Source organism: Antennarius striatus, chromosome 2 (genome assembly GCF_040054535.1).
Source record: "Antennarius striatus isolate MH-2024 chromosome 2, ASM4005453v1, whole genome shotgun sequence".
Classification (NCBI taxonomy): domain Eukaryota; kingdom Metazoa; phylum Chordata; class Actinopteri; order Lophiiformes; family Antennariidae; genus Antennarius; species Antennarius striatus.
The window spans coordinates 23,332,569-23,347,512 of NC_090777.1; the positions used below are offsets into that span (position 1 = coordinate 23,332,569).

Sequence of the window (14,944 nt, forward strand, 5' to 3'; positions counted from 1 at the left end):
ACACACAGCCTTCCCAAAACAACGATCAAAGACTTTTTTTTGTTCCTTGATTTATTTGTTTTGGGTTTTTTTCTCCTATTTTTTTTTTAACTTGTCCGTTGGCGTAGATTTTTATGAAGGAATCACACAAGGGAAAAAAATCAAAAAAAAAATTTTTTTTTTGCTTTAGAGTGCAATGCTTGTGTACAACAGTACAATCTGAAAAATTTTTTTGGGAAAAAAAAAAGGGTCGCGAAGATGTTAACCCCATCGTGTACCTCGAGCATACGGCCTCGAAAACGTTTGGCATTTTTAGATAATTTGGTAATGCTGCTGATCACATCGACATGTCTCATTCCAAAGGAGAGCCATGTCCACGTCAGCGTCGTAACACCGATCTGTTCTTAACGCTGACTTAATGTTTTAAAGAAGTGTTTGTTAAGCTAGAATGTTTCTAAGCATATAACTTATGACCAAAGTTGATCAACACTATTATGGCTATAAATTATTTATTTGAGATGAACTGTACTGTATAGAGAAAGACAATAGATCTCGATATACCTCGTCAACTCGTTTAGCAGCTGCTTCATCCTCACCCAGGGTCCGTAGGCCTAACGTTCTCTTTTTGTAGGACTGGAGAACTACTTTAGGATAGCGACTGACTGAGGCCTTGTTTATTTCTAGATGAAGGCTTTACTAGTAATATCTGCCAACAACACCTCATCAAAATCATCGTATATCTGAGCACATAAATGAACAAGCCATTTCAATTTATTTCCCATCTCTTTTTAACAATGTTTTCTTTATTTTTTTGGTTCGTTTTGTTTTTTGGGAAAAAGATTTCATGACCTAAAATATTGAAAGAGAGCAACCAGATTTCTTTTTCGGCGCTCACGATGTGTTTTCTGAAGTCGGACTGGCCACCAGCATCGTGGTTTTTAACAAGCTGTCGCTAAAGGAGTATTTCAGTAGTATTAAAACATCGCAGCAGCTCATATCTCAAAGTCTCCGTCGGTCGACTATGATCGAATCCCACAGATCCGGAATATCTTTTTGCGATTTTTATTGGAGCAGTTTTCAAGCAATATTTTCTTTTGGCCTTTTTTTCTTTGTTGTTGAATAGACAATCACTGTCACAAGGGCTTTTGTTTCCCTGGAATGTGTTTGATTTTTGTCTTTTTTTTTCTTTTGTGTTATTTCATGATTTAACAAAAAAACAAAAAAAAAGACTAAACGAATGGCTCAGTGTGCCGGGCATTTTACTGTCAGTGTCAACTCAAATGCACTGGATTGCCTCTATGGCGTCTCATGAAATGCCTTTTTGACCCATGCCTTCCGTAACATGTGATCATTTCAGTTGGGTTGCAGAACGCGGGAGGACGATTAGCCCTGAGATCCGATCCGCCAATCTGATAGGAACGACGTTGAACCACAGTCGCACCGTCGTACGCAGTTGGGTAAAATATGCCTGGCCTGTCTTCATGTGTCCCGGCTATTTTTAGTTGTTTTTTTTTAATCATTGACCGGGGGAGTTGATATCCCTTCTAAAAACAAAATAGGGCTAAGAGGAACGGGAGCGGGATCTTTGCTTAGGCCAATACCTGTTTTGATTTCAGGAATAGCAGAAATCCAAATATGTGCTTTTTTTGGTGTTCATTTTGTCTCCCCATCCCATTTCTGGTACTAAGCATACTAAAGATGATTGTATCGGACCACTAGAGCTGTTTGACTTTTAGACATTATATCTATGCTATTCTTTTAATTTTTTCAGACCATCTGCTGGTGGTTCAATTACACTGAGTCAGATTGTTTTCATTGGTGTGACAACTTCATGTCCCACTGGTAATGAAGTGGCACAATTGCACACATGAGTCGACTGGACGAGAGATGAGGACCTAGACTATGTTATGAAAGACCCCTGCGACGTCTTCAGTGTGTGTTACTTAATTTATTAAGTCCATTTCAGTGCAAGACTTTTCTCAGAGCTGGGATTTCAATCCACTTCCAGAACTGGCTGAAATGAAATCAAACTAATTGCCCCCCCCCCCCAGACTTTGTTCTCTCACTATTTATAATTTCAAGGAGAACAGCTGTATTATTCTTATTATTACTGTTTTTATTATTATTATTATTAAAATTAGGGATAGGTACATAATATTTTGTAATCTCAGGATCAGTGCTGAAACAGCAGAATTTATGAACCCAATCAGATCTCAGCAGGACGGTTGCGTCTACATTTTTTCGATGGGATGTTCCACGACGTCATTCCTTTTTAACCCTAATCCCACAGCACTTAATTAGATAGTCAAGCACGCACTTTAGTACATTCAGGTTCTAAGTGTGCAAAATAGAGCAGTTGTAATGTATGTACTTGTGTTTACATGCATGTGTGTTGCTGCTGAATACAGGAAGGAAGGGTTGCAAAAGACAAGCAACAACATATTACTCTGACAATGCATTATTTAAAAAAAAAACAAAACCACACACGCACTGTGTCTGGAAATACTTTTAAACGGTGTACACTGCCCTCTGGCTTTTATTTTTTTTGTGTGAGTGTGTGTTTGTGTGTCATCTAGTTCTCCATTAAAGGTGACTGGCTGTCGTTGTTATCGCAGACGTGGACCGAGTCACTTTAAGTCAGTCCAGTGACCCGACACCTCAGGCAGCCTCCTTAAAACGTTGCCGTTCTTTTTGGTGCCGTCTGTTTGGGCAGGGATTCTTTTTTTTTCCTCCTGTGATGTCCTTAACTGGCCAGTAAATGGAGCCATTGCCCCGGCAACTGTACAACCGAATTCTTTTTGTTGTATTGAATTCTTTTCTCAGTATTCTTATACATGCTTTCCTTTTTTTTCCTTTTTTTTTTTTTTTAAATGTGTATACCGGTGATAACTGAGCGATTGCACATGGAGCTAGATCACAATTTTGATAAGAGTAATGGTTGATCAAAGGAGCATTTACAAATATATCTGGTTTCACACAGGAAAGCAATGAACGGTCCAACTGTAGCAATAGAGAGTGTGTGTGTAGTTGTGTACAGCACAAATATTGCACTGCCATCCATTTAGGCCAATTCTGTAAATCATAGCATAAATGCCAATGGAGGATTGAAATGCGGGTTAGATGTTATAATCTTTGGTCACAAATACGGCCTGTTTGCCAAAATATGTAGAGGTTGGGGGTTAGGGGGGTTTTTGGGGGAGGGGGGGACCCCTTTGTGAAGTAGCGGTGGATTTATGCATATGTTAAAGCCGTTTACAGTCTGACCATCAAATCTGAGCCATGAATTTTTTCTGACTGAAATGAATGTGAGTCGGTTTAGAGCGGGACGATTCGCTCGTCTCAGCTTTAAACTGTTGCTCTTCATTTGTCGTGCATCGGTATGATTCTACAGGTAGCATGTAAGAACCGAATACATTTTATACAGTACATGTAGTAGTCTTCCTGCATTGAGGGTCTTGATAGGTTTAGTTTTTTTTCTTCTTCTTCTTCTTGGCATTATTGTTGGAGTTTAGGCCTGCAGACATTTGCGTGGAGCGTCACCTCTGAGGTCAACGGAGGACAGGTGTCCAGATGAATTTAACATTCGTGTTCATCCATTCCATTGAGATTGCCTTACGGTACAGCAAAACGAGGGACAAAAAGGTCTGATCAATATCATAGCCTATATTTGACTGAAATGCACCTAAGCTACACCCATTTAGTGCCATAGAAACCTTTATTTGCCTTTAGACATATATCATAGTCGATTAGTGACTTTATTCAGATGTAGGCAGGATTATTGTAGGGTCGGAGCTGCATGGATTTTAACCAATCATATTAGTCAAACTATTTAAATGATTGCATGAGATGTTAGTACTTAAATGAAACTATTCTGTTCAGATTTGCAGTTGATAGACATTTATTGTAAAATTGGACATTTTCCAAAACTAAAGTTCGTCCCTTTTGATATTTGGCAAAGCAATCTCTTAGGATGTGTGTGTATTTAACAAGACGGTTTATAATGTGTGTTACCAAGATTTTTATTTTTTTTTGATGTCCGAAAGACAAAAAAAATTAAAAATAAAAAACACGGTATATACAGTATAGAATTGACTTGCCTCAACGGATGTCTCGGTTCTTACTTGAAGTAAACGGCAAATTTCAATTCAACTATCTGATCCACTGTTGAGCCTTTTGCCTTAATAGCTGAAAAAGGAAAACGCTACCTGGCGGTACCTGACACGTCGCGTCACCCGTAGCACTACGCTACTCGGTTGCATTGCTAAAAAAAAAAAAAAAAACAACTATTGGCTAACATCGGTTGTACAGTCGTCTCTTAAGTGTCAAGAAGCACACGAATCAGTTGTTGTGGTAGCACATCGCTCAAGGTTGCCGTGGTGCAGAGATTGTTCGGAGAGGTTAGGATATCGCCATAATTTGCCACTGTGAATGAATGAATTCAAAATTCACTCGTAAAACAATCACCTTCAGCTCCTCCGTCATCCGGAGCCGAAGGACACTGGGGATTAAAAAGTGGTGTACCTCAAGAAGTAGTGATAGGAAAGGACATTCATGTACAGCTATGCTAACAAAGAGTTCAAACCTTGTGATCCATCCTGTAGTTCTGCTTAAACCAGCCTAAATCAGACATGTATCTATGCGGGAGCGTTCCACTTAGCGTCGACGGATGTCTCATGTTTTCTACCTTCGGCGAGGGGCAGCCAGCTGCACCTCGTGCTTTTTATTGGACCTGCAGTTTTACCTCATCAGTGATGTTTGGTGTGACGACACTGACATTTGTCCTCTGTGATTTCCTCTCGTTTATCTATGTAGTGCGCACGAGTGACTTTTCAAGATGATGCATGTCAAAGCTGACATGCACAAGTCCCTGTTTTTTTTTTTAACAACAGACAAACGTAGTAAACGCACCGCTCTGCATTGCGGCGCAGGCGTCTGACATCCGATGCAGGTCGTGCAGGGGCGAGGGATCCAGTCTAATTTTAAGGCGGGAAAAAAAAAGGTAGCTATAAAACTTTACCTCGAAGTCAAAACAATAAAATTTTACTGTATGACTAACGCTAGTTTGACCACCTTTCCTGCCTGAGCACTCGGTTATCCATCCCCCCCACCCACCAATAGGACCTGTGTAATACTGAGCACAGTGGTGGCATGGTGCCTTTTATTTGTTACTGCCGAAAGGTACGGTCTTCCATTTGTATTTCCCAGAAGCCTTATAATGGGAAAAAGAAATTACACGACCACAGTAAAAAGACTCATTCCCTCGGAAGCGCGATCATTTAAACCCTGTGTTCTAAGTGAGAAGAAACAAAAAAAAAACGGCTGGAAAAACAAAACAAAAAAACAAGCCCAACATGTGTTCGTCTGGATTTCATGATGCACTTCCAGAAAACCCAAGAGAGCTCCTTTTTGGGTGGCAGGATCAATTGCACACTACTGATGCGATTCTTAGGGCATGTCAAGCCTTGAATGGATGGGGATCAATAGTATGAAAGCACAAATCCAAAGAAGGCGCCTCGGTTCCGGGTTGGCTCTCCCGGCAACTGAGGTATGAAGGAGCCCATAAACTGAAAGAAAAAAAAATGAGAGGAGAAGAACACCAGACTCCTGAGTTTTGATTGTCAGTAACACTTTAACTGTAGAAAGACCTTTGTCTGGAATCTCAGACCTCCTTCTGATTGTTCCTCTTAAACTCTTTGGTATTAATGACGATCTGTAAACTTCACCGCACGAAACCGAGGTGTGAACCGAAGCGGTACCCGTGTTCAAAGATCAACTCCTAGTCAAACTGTCGTGACTTGTGTTGCAAATCGATTGTAGAGACTGTTTTGTGTTATTTAGGGTAGACTGACTACAAGTAGGGTTGCAGTAGTAGCTGTGTGCAGTGTTAATAACCGTGTGAACATAATAGAAGTGACGTAACATTCTTTTTTTTTTTCTTTACCGAGACATTAAGGCATGCATCATCTTCTCTCAAGCTGACCTCGTTTGAAATAGACAAAAGATAAAAAGTGCAATAACCTTTTGTTTGTCATTGCTTCCTGAGTTGAAAAAAAATATTTAATGCCCTTTTTTTTTTTTAACTTTGTTTTGTTAACACCAAAAGTCACTCGTCTGGAGCAAATGAAGGATTCCAAGCGGTTCCTCGTTGGCGTTCAGATGAGCTGGCGTCCGAAAATGGAGTATTTGAAATTCCATTCTGAAAACTGTGATCAATGTCCAACTTTAAAGCTGCCTGCTCAGAGAAAGGACTGTGCACAAGTTGACTGATAGATTTTAGTAGGTGCGTTTCTTTTCTCCTTACGTATGGACTTTGATGGTATTGTAGTTCGGACTCCTGGTTTGTAGCCAGTGGACGCGTTTATTTGCATGTATAGATGTGTATATGCATCCTCCTCCTCCTTGAATGAAATGTTTTCTCAAAAATATTTAGACCTGCTGTCAGTGACGTATGCGGATTAAAGGAAATATGAAATGCCTTATATTTGTTTTCAATGTTTAAGCATTAAGGGTTCTTGCGTGTCTCTCCCTTTTCAGCGTGTAGCCTAAAGCTTGTACAGCTCAGAAACTCTTGAGATTTATATCTACTGTATAGCCTGTGTGTTTTCACAATTTGTTACTTGGAGGTCTTGTGATTGTGGTTTTTAGAGAAACATTCCCCTCGAAAGTGCCGTTTGTTTTCACCAGCAGAGGATGCAATTTTAGGGTGTGAGGAGGGGGCCGGGAGAAGGGGAGGGAGGGGGGTTGTAGTGACAAGAAGGAAAGCAAATGTTTTAAACACCCACCGGTGTTTTTTACTGTTAAACTGAATGATGTTTAGTATTTGTGGAGGTGAAATAAGGCGGTGATCTTCTGACGGAGCACCTTATTGAAGTCGTCTCACGCCGAGCTTGATTACTCTAAAACAGAGCCATATCAGAGAATTTGCCCATTAGGAGCCCCCTTGAATGTGCTATTTGGAATAGCCTACTGTAGGAAAGGATGTATACTGCATGTTCTGTGATATTTTCTGTAGTGCTAGTCCCTTTTTTTATGTTTTTATTTTTAGTCCGCTTCACTGTCGATGTTGCCACCTCATTTCAATTCACGAGCTATTAACAATCCTCTCACAACTGGACTTGAAGCAGGCATTGATCTGCTGCTGAGGCAGCCTTAATTCATTGCTAATTAAAAAAAACAGATAATGGGTTGCCTGTTTTACTTTGAGTGGCTTATCTAGGGAAATACTAAAGGAGCCCTTATCACGAAGGGGGAAGGACTCTGAATCAGGGCATGTGATGAGTTACAATCAAAAAGCTTCACAGAGCACCTTCGCAAAAAAATCTAAAAAAATAAAAATAAAAAAAAAAGTTGGCTCATCCACTTGACATTCCAAAGCTGATTTTTATTTTCCACAGTCCAATCCCGCTGATTTGGGGGGGAAATCTCTTTGCTTTGCTGGTGAATGAAGTAGGCGTTTTGTGTCCACGACAGGGTTCCCTATTTAGCCTAATGCTGATTACCTCATTTACAAATCTGCAAATATACTATTCTACTGTGTGTAAAGGAGTCTGTGCCATCACCAGCAGCGTGGTTTCTAGACCTGTGATGACGACCGGACCAATGGCATGAATTTAGAATTTGACAAGTCTGGAAATAAAGGGTTAAGACACTAGTTGGAAAATTTTTGTCGGGTAAAATGCTTCTAAGTTTTCTTCAGTTTGCTAAACGGCCACAGCTGTTACACCAGTCCAGCATCCGGAGCCATCAGGAAGGCAGCAAAGAAACATTTTGTGTCGGGGCGTCTATGTTTCGGTGAAGCCCCTTCCGAGTTATTTTCCGAACTAAACAAGAAAGCCTCCCAATTCAGCTCTTTTGCACTGCTCCCCGAACGGCGGCTGGAGTAGCAGCTGTTGGCTGTAGCATGGTTCAAGACGTCGAACCAAACGATGGCGTATCTCACTTATTTACGTAAAACGATCGTGTTCGCATCACTTGCTGTTTTTCAGTAGCATTTCTCCTACCTCCTTGTTTTGCAGCCTTGAGTATTGTTTCTCTCCACCTGTTCTGACTTTTAAAAAAAAAAAATCGACAGTACAGAAATAGAATTTTATCATAAGCAATGGTAGTTATGCATAAAAAAAAGTGTGCTTGGTTGTGCTGTATGTGTATATGTCTGTTTGACGTTGAAAAAAAATATTTATGAGAAGCATTTATACAACAAAATACCACTGGAATGTGAAGCCAGACAATGTTATGATGCAGATTATGATGATAGTCTACCCCCTTTAACATTCAGTGGCCAATGGTCAAAGGATTCATCTTGAAAATGAATAACCATGCATTGGAGTTTCTTTTAACGCCATTCGTTCCTTTGCTGTCCTTTTGTGTGTGTACCTCCCTGTCTAGTAGACATTATTTCAAGGTTTACAGCTTCATTCTAGGTCAGCCATCCATCGCCTTGCAGTAATAAAGAAACCACAGGTCGTCACAGGGAAGGTAGTTGGGTGGATTTGTAATTGTGTTTAATGGCTTTGACTGAAGGCCTTCAAATCTATCTTTCTGCTCCAAACCACATTCTGCTCGATAGGCATCCATTTCTGCACTGCCCTGACATTTTACATTCAGTTTGACTACAAGGGGTACAGGACAAGGTGAAAGGTTTGAGGTTTTCTGACCAGGGCCCCCCCACCTACCCATCCATCCACCGCCACCACCACTTCCTCCAGCCACTCGCGCCTAATCCAAGACAGGACCAGCCCCACGTCCCTTCTTCACCCCACCCACTGTCTCACCTAAACCTCAAGCCATTCATTATTCTGTTTTGTTTTTTCGACAATGCAATCCTGAAAGCACTTTGCCTTGTTATTCCTCTGTGTGAACATGTGAATGATAATTTGTTACAAAAATGTTAAATATGTAAAAGATCATTCACTGTTTTGGAAAAACCTGCATCTGTCTTTCTGACGTTAAAAGAAAAAAAAAAACAATTTAGTGACATTAAACCTGAATCTATTTTATAAAATGGTTGCTGCAGCCAATTGGTCTTGTCATTCAGTATTGTGGCTTAGGGTTGTTTGTGTTCAATAAAGTGCTATTGCTAAATATTTTATGTGTGGTTTCTCTGTAAGCGTTTGGGTCACTGCCACCAAAATGGAATGGATCCTTACCAGTCCATACCTGTGCACAATTTTGTAATCAGGTTCTGAATGAAGACAAAGTTCTACTTCTTGGCCATTCTTTCTATTTAACCTCTGTTGCTTGATCCCTTTTCAACTTTGGAAGCTGAAAAGGGAAGCGTGTTGCATGACTTTTAGGAAGGAGTTAAGACAGGCTCTGAGTGCTTCCAGGTGACTGGACAATTGCAGCTAATGTGATCAGGAAGACAGGTAGGAGAGTACTTGGTGTGTCATCTGGAAGGAAAGTAGATAAGGAGTATTGGTGATGGAATGATGAGGTACAGGAGTGTATACAGAGAAAGAGGTTAGCTAAGAAGAAGTGGGACACTGAGAGGACAGGAGAGTAGACTGGAGTACAGGGAGATCCAGCGTAAGGTAGAGGTAGCAAAGGCCAAACAAGGGCCTTATGATGACTTGTATGGTAGGTTGGGCAGTAAGGAGGGAGAGACTGATCTATACAGGTTGGCAAGACAGATGAGAAGGACGTGCAGCAGGTTAGGGTGATTAAGGATAGGGATGGAAGTCTATTGACAGGTGCCAGTAGTGGGATGGGAAGAGTACTTTGAAGAGTACATTCATTTTCCATGAACATGGAAAATGAGAACAAAGACTAGAAGAGGTCACTGTTGTGGACCAGGAAGTGGCAAAGATTAGTCAGGATGAAGTGAGGAGGGCATTGAAGAGGATGAAGAGTGGAAAGGCAGTCGGTCCTGATGATATACCTGTAGAGGTTTGGAAGTGTCTAGGAGAGGTTGCAGTAGAGTTTCTGACTGGGTTGTTCAACAGGATCTTAGATAGTGAGAAGATACCTGAGGAATGAAGGAGAAGTGTGCTGGTGTCCATTTTTAAGAACAAGGGAGATGTGCAGAGTTGTGGCAATGTTTCATGCCAAAAAAAGAGTACTACAGATGCAGTATTTGCTTTGAGGATGTTGATAGAGTACAGAAAATGCCAGAGAGAGCTGCATTGTTTTTTTGTAGATCTGGAGAAAGCTTATGACAGGGTGACCAGAGAGGAACTGTGGTATTGTATGAGGAAGTAAGCAGTCAAGAGCAAAGGATAGTGTGGAAAAGAGGTGAAGAAGCGTGTACAGGCAGGATTGTACGGGTGGAGGAACGTGTCAGGTGTGATGTGTGATAGAAGAGTTTCAGCTAAAATGAAAGGAAAGGTGGACAAAACTGTGGTGAGACCAGCGATGTTGTTTGGTCTAGAGACAGTGTCACTGAGGAAAAGACAGGAGACAGAGCTGGAGGTGGCAGAGATGAAGATGCTGAGGTTCTCTCTCGGAGTGACCAGGATGGATAGGACCAGGAATGAGTACATCAGAGGGACAGCACATGTTAGAGGTTTTGGAGATAAAGTCAGAGAGGCCAGACTGAGATGGTTTGGACATGTCCAGAGGAGAGATAGTGAATATATTGGTAGATGGATGCTGAGTTTTGAACTGCCAGGCAGGAGACCTAGAGGAAGACCAAAGAGGAGGTTTATGGATGTAGTGAAAGAGGACATGAAGGTAGTTGGTGTGAGAGAAGAGGATGCAGAAGACAGGGTTAGATGGAGGCAATTGATTCGCTGTGGCGACCCCTGAAGGGAAAAGCAGAAAAGAAAAGAAGAAGAGGCTTGATCAATTAAGGTAATGAAAATAACTCATAAACAATACACACGCGCGCGCGCGCACACACGCACAAACACACACACACACACACACACACACTCGTTCGGCTGCGTGCGTGAGTGTCACGATCTAACATTTGGAAGCTGTGTTGATATTAGCTAGAGCGCTGTCTGTCCAATCAAAATCGAAAACCAATGTTGACGTCATCACGTATTCCACCGTTGCGTGTGTACGTACGCCACAGAAGTCTAGGATGTAGCATAGGACGTGGCTAACGAGCTGCTTACTGACAGTTGGACGCCTGAAAATACACAAATATCGCAACAAAGATCTGTTTCACTAGATGGTCGAGTAAGTCAATCAATCGATTAGGGTGTTTTTAAAGGCTGTGGAGAGAATTTGTTGGTCTAGTTCGCGCAAACGGGGGTCTGTTTGATTAGCTGGATGGCTAATGCCCGAGGAAAACCAACGGGAACGTAGACGCAAACCAGAGCTATTTGGTTAACTGTGGTTAGCCGGGGTTATCTTCGTATAATTATTGACAAGCAAGACGCGTTGTCACCTGTCATCACGCAGTCCGTTAACTATTCGTGTCTGGCTGATTTTGAATCCCCGCATCGCTTCTTTCTGGTGTGATGCTGACATCTAAATGACATCAAAGACGCAGCTAGCGTTAGCATCGACTGTTAGCTTAGTTTGCATGACATGCTGAGTGCAATGGGAGGAAAGGGATCTATGAATCTCCTCCAGACCGGTATATGCTGCTTTTCTTGAAATTAGGTCAACAAGCAGACAGATGGGACAACGTGATGCTCTCATCTTTTGATCGAGGTCACCTGGTTTAATTTTAAATGTTCAATATTATGTTTGAAAAGCACATGATGACATGGATGTAGGAAGTCGCCTTTTGGGATCTCTGATGTGGATTTTTGTGGCTGTGAGATCAAATTTCTGAAGTCGTGACTTCGTATTGATTTAGTAATCAAACAAATGTAATCACAAACTGGCAGTATTCAATTGGTTTTGATCTTTTGTGTAATCTAAAGAGGGTGTCTTGTATCTGATGTTTGATTTGGAAATTTTGAAACCTGATTTCCTGTATTATATATACATATTAGCTGTTAGCTTCATCTAAACATCAGCTACAGTGTAGTCAAATTGTAATAATAACACATTTTCTTGCAGGGAGCGTTTGTTTTGTCTTTCTCTAAATTTTTCCTGCCAGCCATGACGTATCATCACGGCATCAAGAGCTGAATGGAAACATTTAAGGCCTTTCCTGAGTGAGGTGGGCTGAAAGTATTTGTATGTGTGAAATATCTGCAGTGATGACTCATTAAGATGTGTGAAACCCTCATTTCATTGGTTGCATGTCTGTCAGGAGGTTGTGGGTACCAGTAATGTACCATGGGGTACGACGTCACGAGGTTCCAAGGGGAAGTGGATGAAGACCTGCTGTGCCCAATATGTAGTGGAGTGCTTGAAGAACCAGTGCAGGCAAGTTCCTGAAGGATTGCCGCCCTGAGTTTATCAATCAAATTTTTACATTTTCCCTAATCTGTGACTTAATTTTTCTTTTAGGCTCCGCACTGTGAGCATGCCTTCTGCAATGCCTGTATCACACAGTGGTTCGCCCAGCAGCAGATTTGTCCAGTTGATCGCACAGTAGTGACACTGGCTCATCTCCGTCCTGTGCCCCGCATCATGCGTAACATGTTGTCCAAGCTTCAGATCAACTGTGACAACGCTGGCTTTGGCTGCACAGCCACATTGCGGCTGGACCAGCTGCAGTCCCACGTCAAGGATTGTGAGCACAACCCGAAAAGGCCCGTCAACTGTGAGGAGGGATGCGGGTAAGAGCTTTTCATTTGGTACAAATTGTGCTTTGTACAGTATTTGCTCTGAATTGTTTCACTTTAAGAACCGGTTCCTAAGTCCACAAAACTCAAGTTGCAACTAGCTAATCCAATCGAGTGCTCCTCTGCAATGATTTCTGATAGATGCTGTTAAATATCTGTTTGCCTCTTTTCTGTGTCCTCGTCCCTTGCAGGCTTGAGATGCCAAAAGATGAGCTGCCTAATCACAAGTGCATCAAACACTTGCGGGGCGTCGTCCAGCAGCAGCAGACCAAGATATCAGAGCTGGAGAAAACAGTGGCAGAGCATAAACATCAGTTGGGGGAACAAGTAAGAGCTCCTGTTTGTGTTCATTGTAAGAAAAATTTCTGAGGTAGAGTTTTTAGTTCGAACTCTGAAGTTTTTTTTTAGCTTCTTTGATCACATGGTTGATTGCCATAGATTCCCATTTAGCGTTGAGAGGTGTTCTAAAGGAGGTTTTGATTTCCAGAAACGTGACATTCAGCTCCTCAAGGCCTACATGAGGGCGATCCGCAGCGCAAACCCAAACCTGCAGAACCTGGAGGAGAGCATTGAGTACAATGAGATCTTGGAGTGAGTGACATTTCATCTCCTCTCTTGTCATCTTTTTGAGCTGCTGAAGCTCAGGTCCTGATTTTGTTGTGTTGTTTTTTTTTGCTTCGTCTCCTCTTCAGGTGGGTGAACTCCATGCAGCCCGCCAGAGTCACACGCTGGGGCGGCATGATCTCCACCCCCGACGCCGTGCTGCAGGCAGTCATCAAGCGCTCCCTCATCGACAGCGGCTGTCCTCTTTCCATCGTGAATGACCTCATCGAGAACGCCCACGAGCGACACTGGCCGCAGGGACTGGCCACGCTCGAGACGCGGCAGATGAACAGGCGCTACTATGAGAACTACGTTGCCAAGCGCATCCCTGGCAAGCAAGCGGTGGTGGTGATGGCCTGCGAGAATCAGCATATGGGGGAGGATATGATCCTGGAGCCCGGCCTAGTCATGATCTTTGCGCACGGAGTGGAGGAAATCTTATAATTGTGCAGCTTTGCCGAGCTGTCCCAAAGACAAAGTGGGAACCTTTCTCTTTGGGGGGGTTCGCTGTGACAAGTCACCGTAGGGAAACACTCGGTGTAGATCCAGCTCCTTTAAAATAAGGTCATGTAAGAGGCTCACTCTTCGATCGCTACCTGTGCCTTAAAGTAAGGACACAAGTATTCTGAACCTGTCGACTAGATCTGAGAGATATCCAAAATAGAAGGTGAGATGTGATGTTTACAACTTTGGTGCATTATACGATCTGATTGTTCTGCTCAAGTCCAAATCTAGTAATAAGACCCCCCCCTCCTTCCCCTTCCTCAATTGTATAAATGCTTGTAAATACAAATACTATATTGAATTATAAACGTCATTCTTATTCCTCACTCTAACTGTTTGTGTTAGCTCACGTTTCCGTCAGCCGGGACGTCGACTTTGAAGAATCCTCACCCGCTTGCTTTCATGTTCGGTTTTCTGTGAATATTTCACAATATGTTGTGCTCATCCGTTTAGATGATCTAAACCTCCTGTGCCATTTCTTTTATTTATTGTGTTGCATTTTACACAATCATGCTTGAAGATGTTACAAATCGATGTTTGGAAATTTGCCTTTTTCTGTGGACTTGAGGTTTATTGCAGACTGAAAAATTGATTTTGTTTGTTTTGTTGCCTCAGCTGTAGATATATATATATATATATTGTAGTCTGAATGTTGGATCCGGTTTCGGTCCAGTGTTAAATTGGAAGTTGAACATTTGAGCTTAAACTACATGTACATTACTTTTACTTGACAAATCCTGATGTTCTGGTTGATGTGCAGACACGGATCTTCTCGTTCTTTGCGGTTTACAGACGTCTGTTTGCTGACGCGTCGCTACAACAACGTAGCTTGAAGATTGTAATAATATCAATTTCCAGCTTCTGTCTCCGTCAGCTGTAAACATTCACAAGTACGGTAAACCGTTAAATTCGGATGATTATTTTCCTTGTCGATGTTTTTATTTGTTGTGTCTGTTATCTACCGTGTTGTACAGAAGAGAAAGTAATAAAAACATGTCAGACTTCATCCCAGAACAATGTTTCCTCATTGGGGGTAAGATTTGATGTTTAGCCTTATAATGTGGAGGGGGGGCGACACAGTTCCTTATTTTGCCCACATTACGTCACCAGAGGTGACGCGTTGGAGGATCCGAAGAAAGCATTAGATAAAAAAAAACCAAAAAGTTCAAATCTGGAATAGATGATGGCTGCATTTAACAAATCAGGAAATGAACTGGAAAGTTTAGCCA

At 41.9% G+C, this 14,944-nt stretch overlaps 1 protein-coding gene across 1 annotated transcript; it reads left to right on the top strand.

Moving 5' to 3' along the window:
- Positions 1 to 10,971: 10,971 nt before the first annotated feature.
- rnf41 (ring finger protein 41) lies at positions 10,972 to 14,721 on the top strand. Its single transcript, XM_068336032.1, has 7 exons — positions 10,972 to 11,100; positions 11,935 to 12,037; positions 12,131 to 12,246; positions 12,331 to 12,602; positions 12,800 to 12,935; positions 13,096 to 13,199; positions 13,301 to 14,721. Exons 3-7 carry the CDS (start codon positions 12,157 to 12,159, stop codon positions 13,653 to 13,655), a joined length of 957 nt encoding a protein of 318 aa, XP_068192133.1. The 5' UTR covers positions 10,972 to 11,100; positions 11,935 to 12,037; positions 12,131 to 12,156; the 3' UTR covers positions 13,656 to 14,721.
- The last annotated feature ends 223 nt before the right edge of the window (positions 14,722 to 14,944 follow it).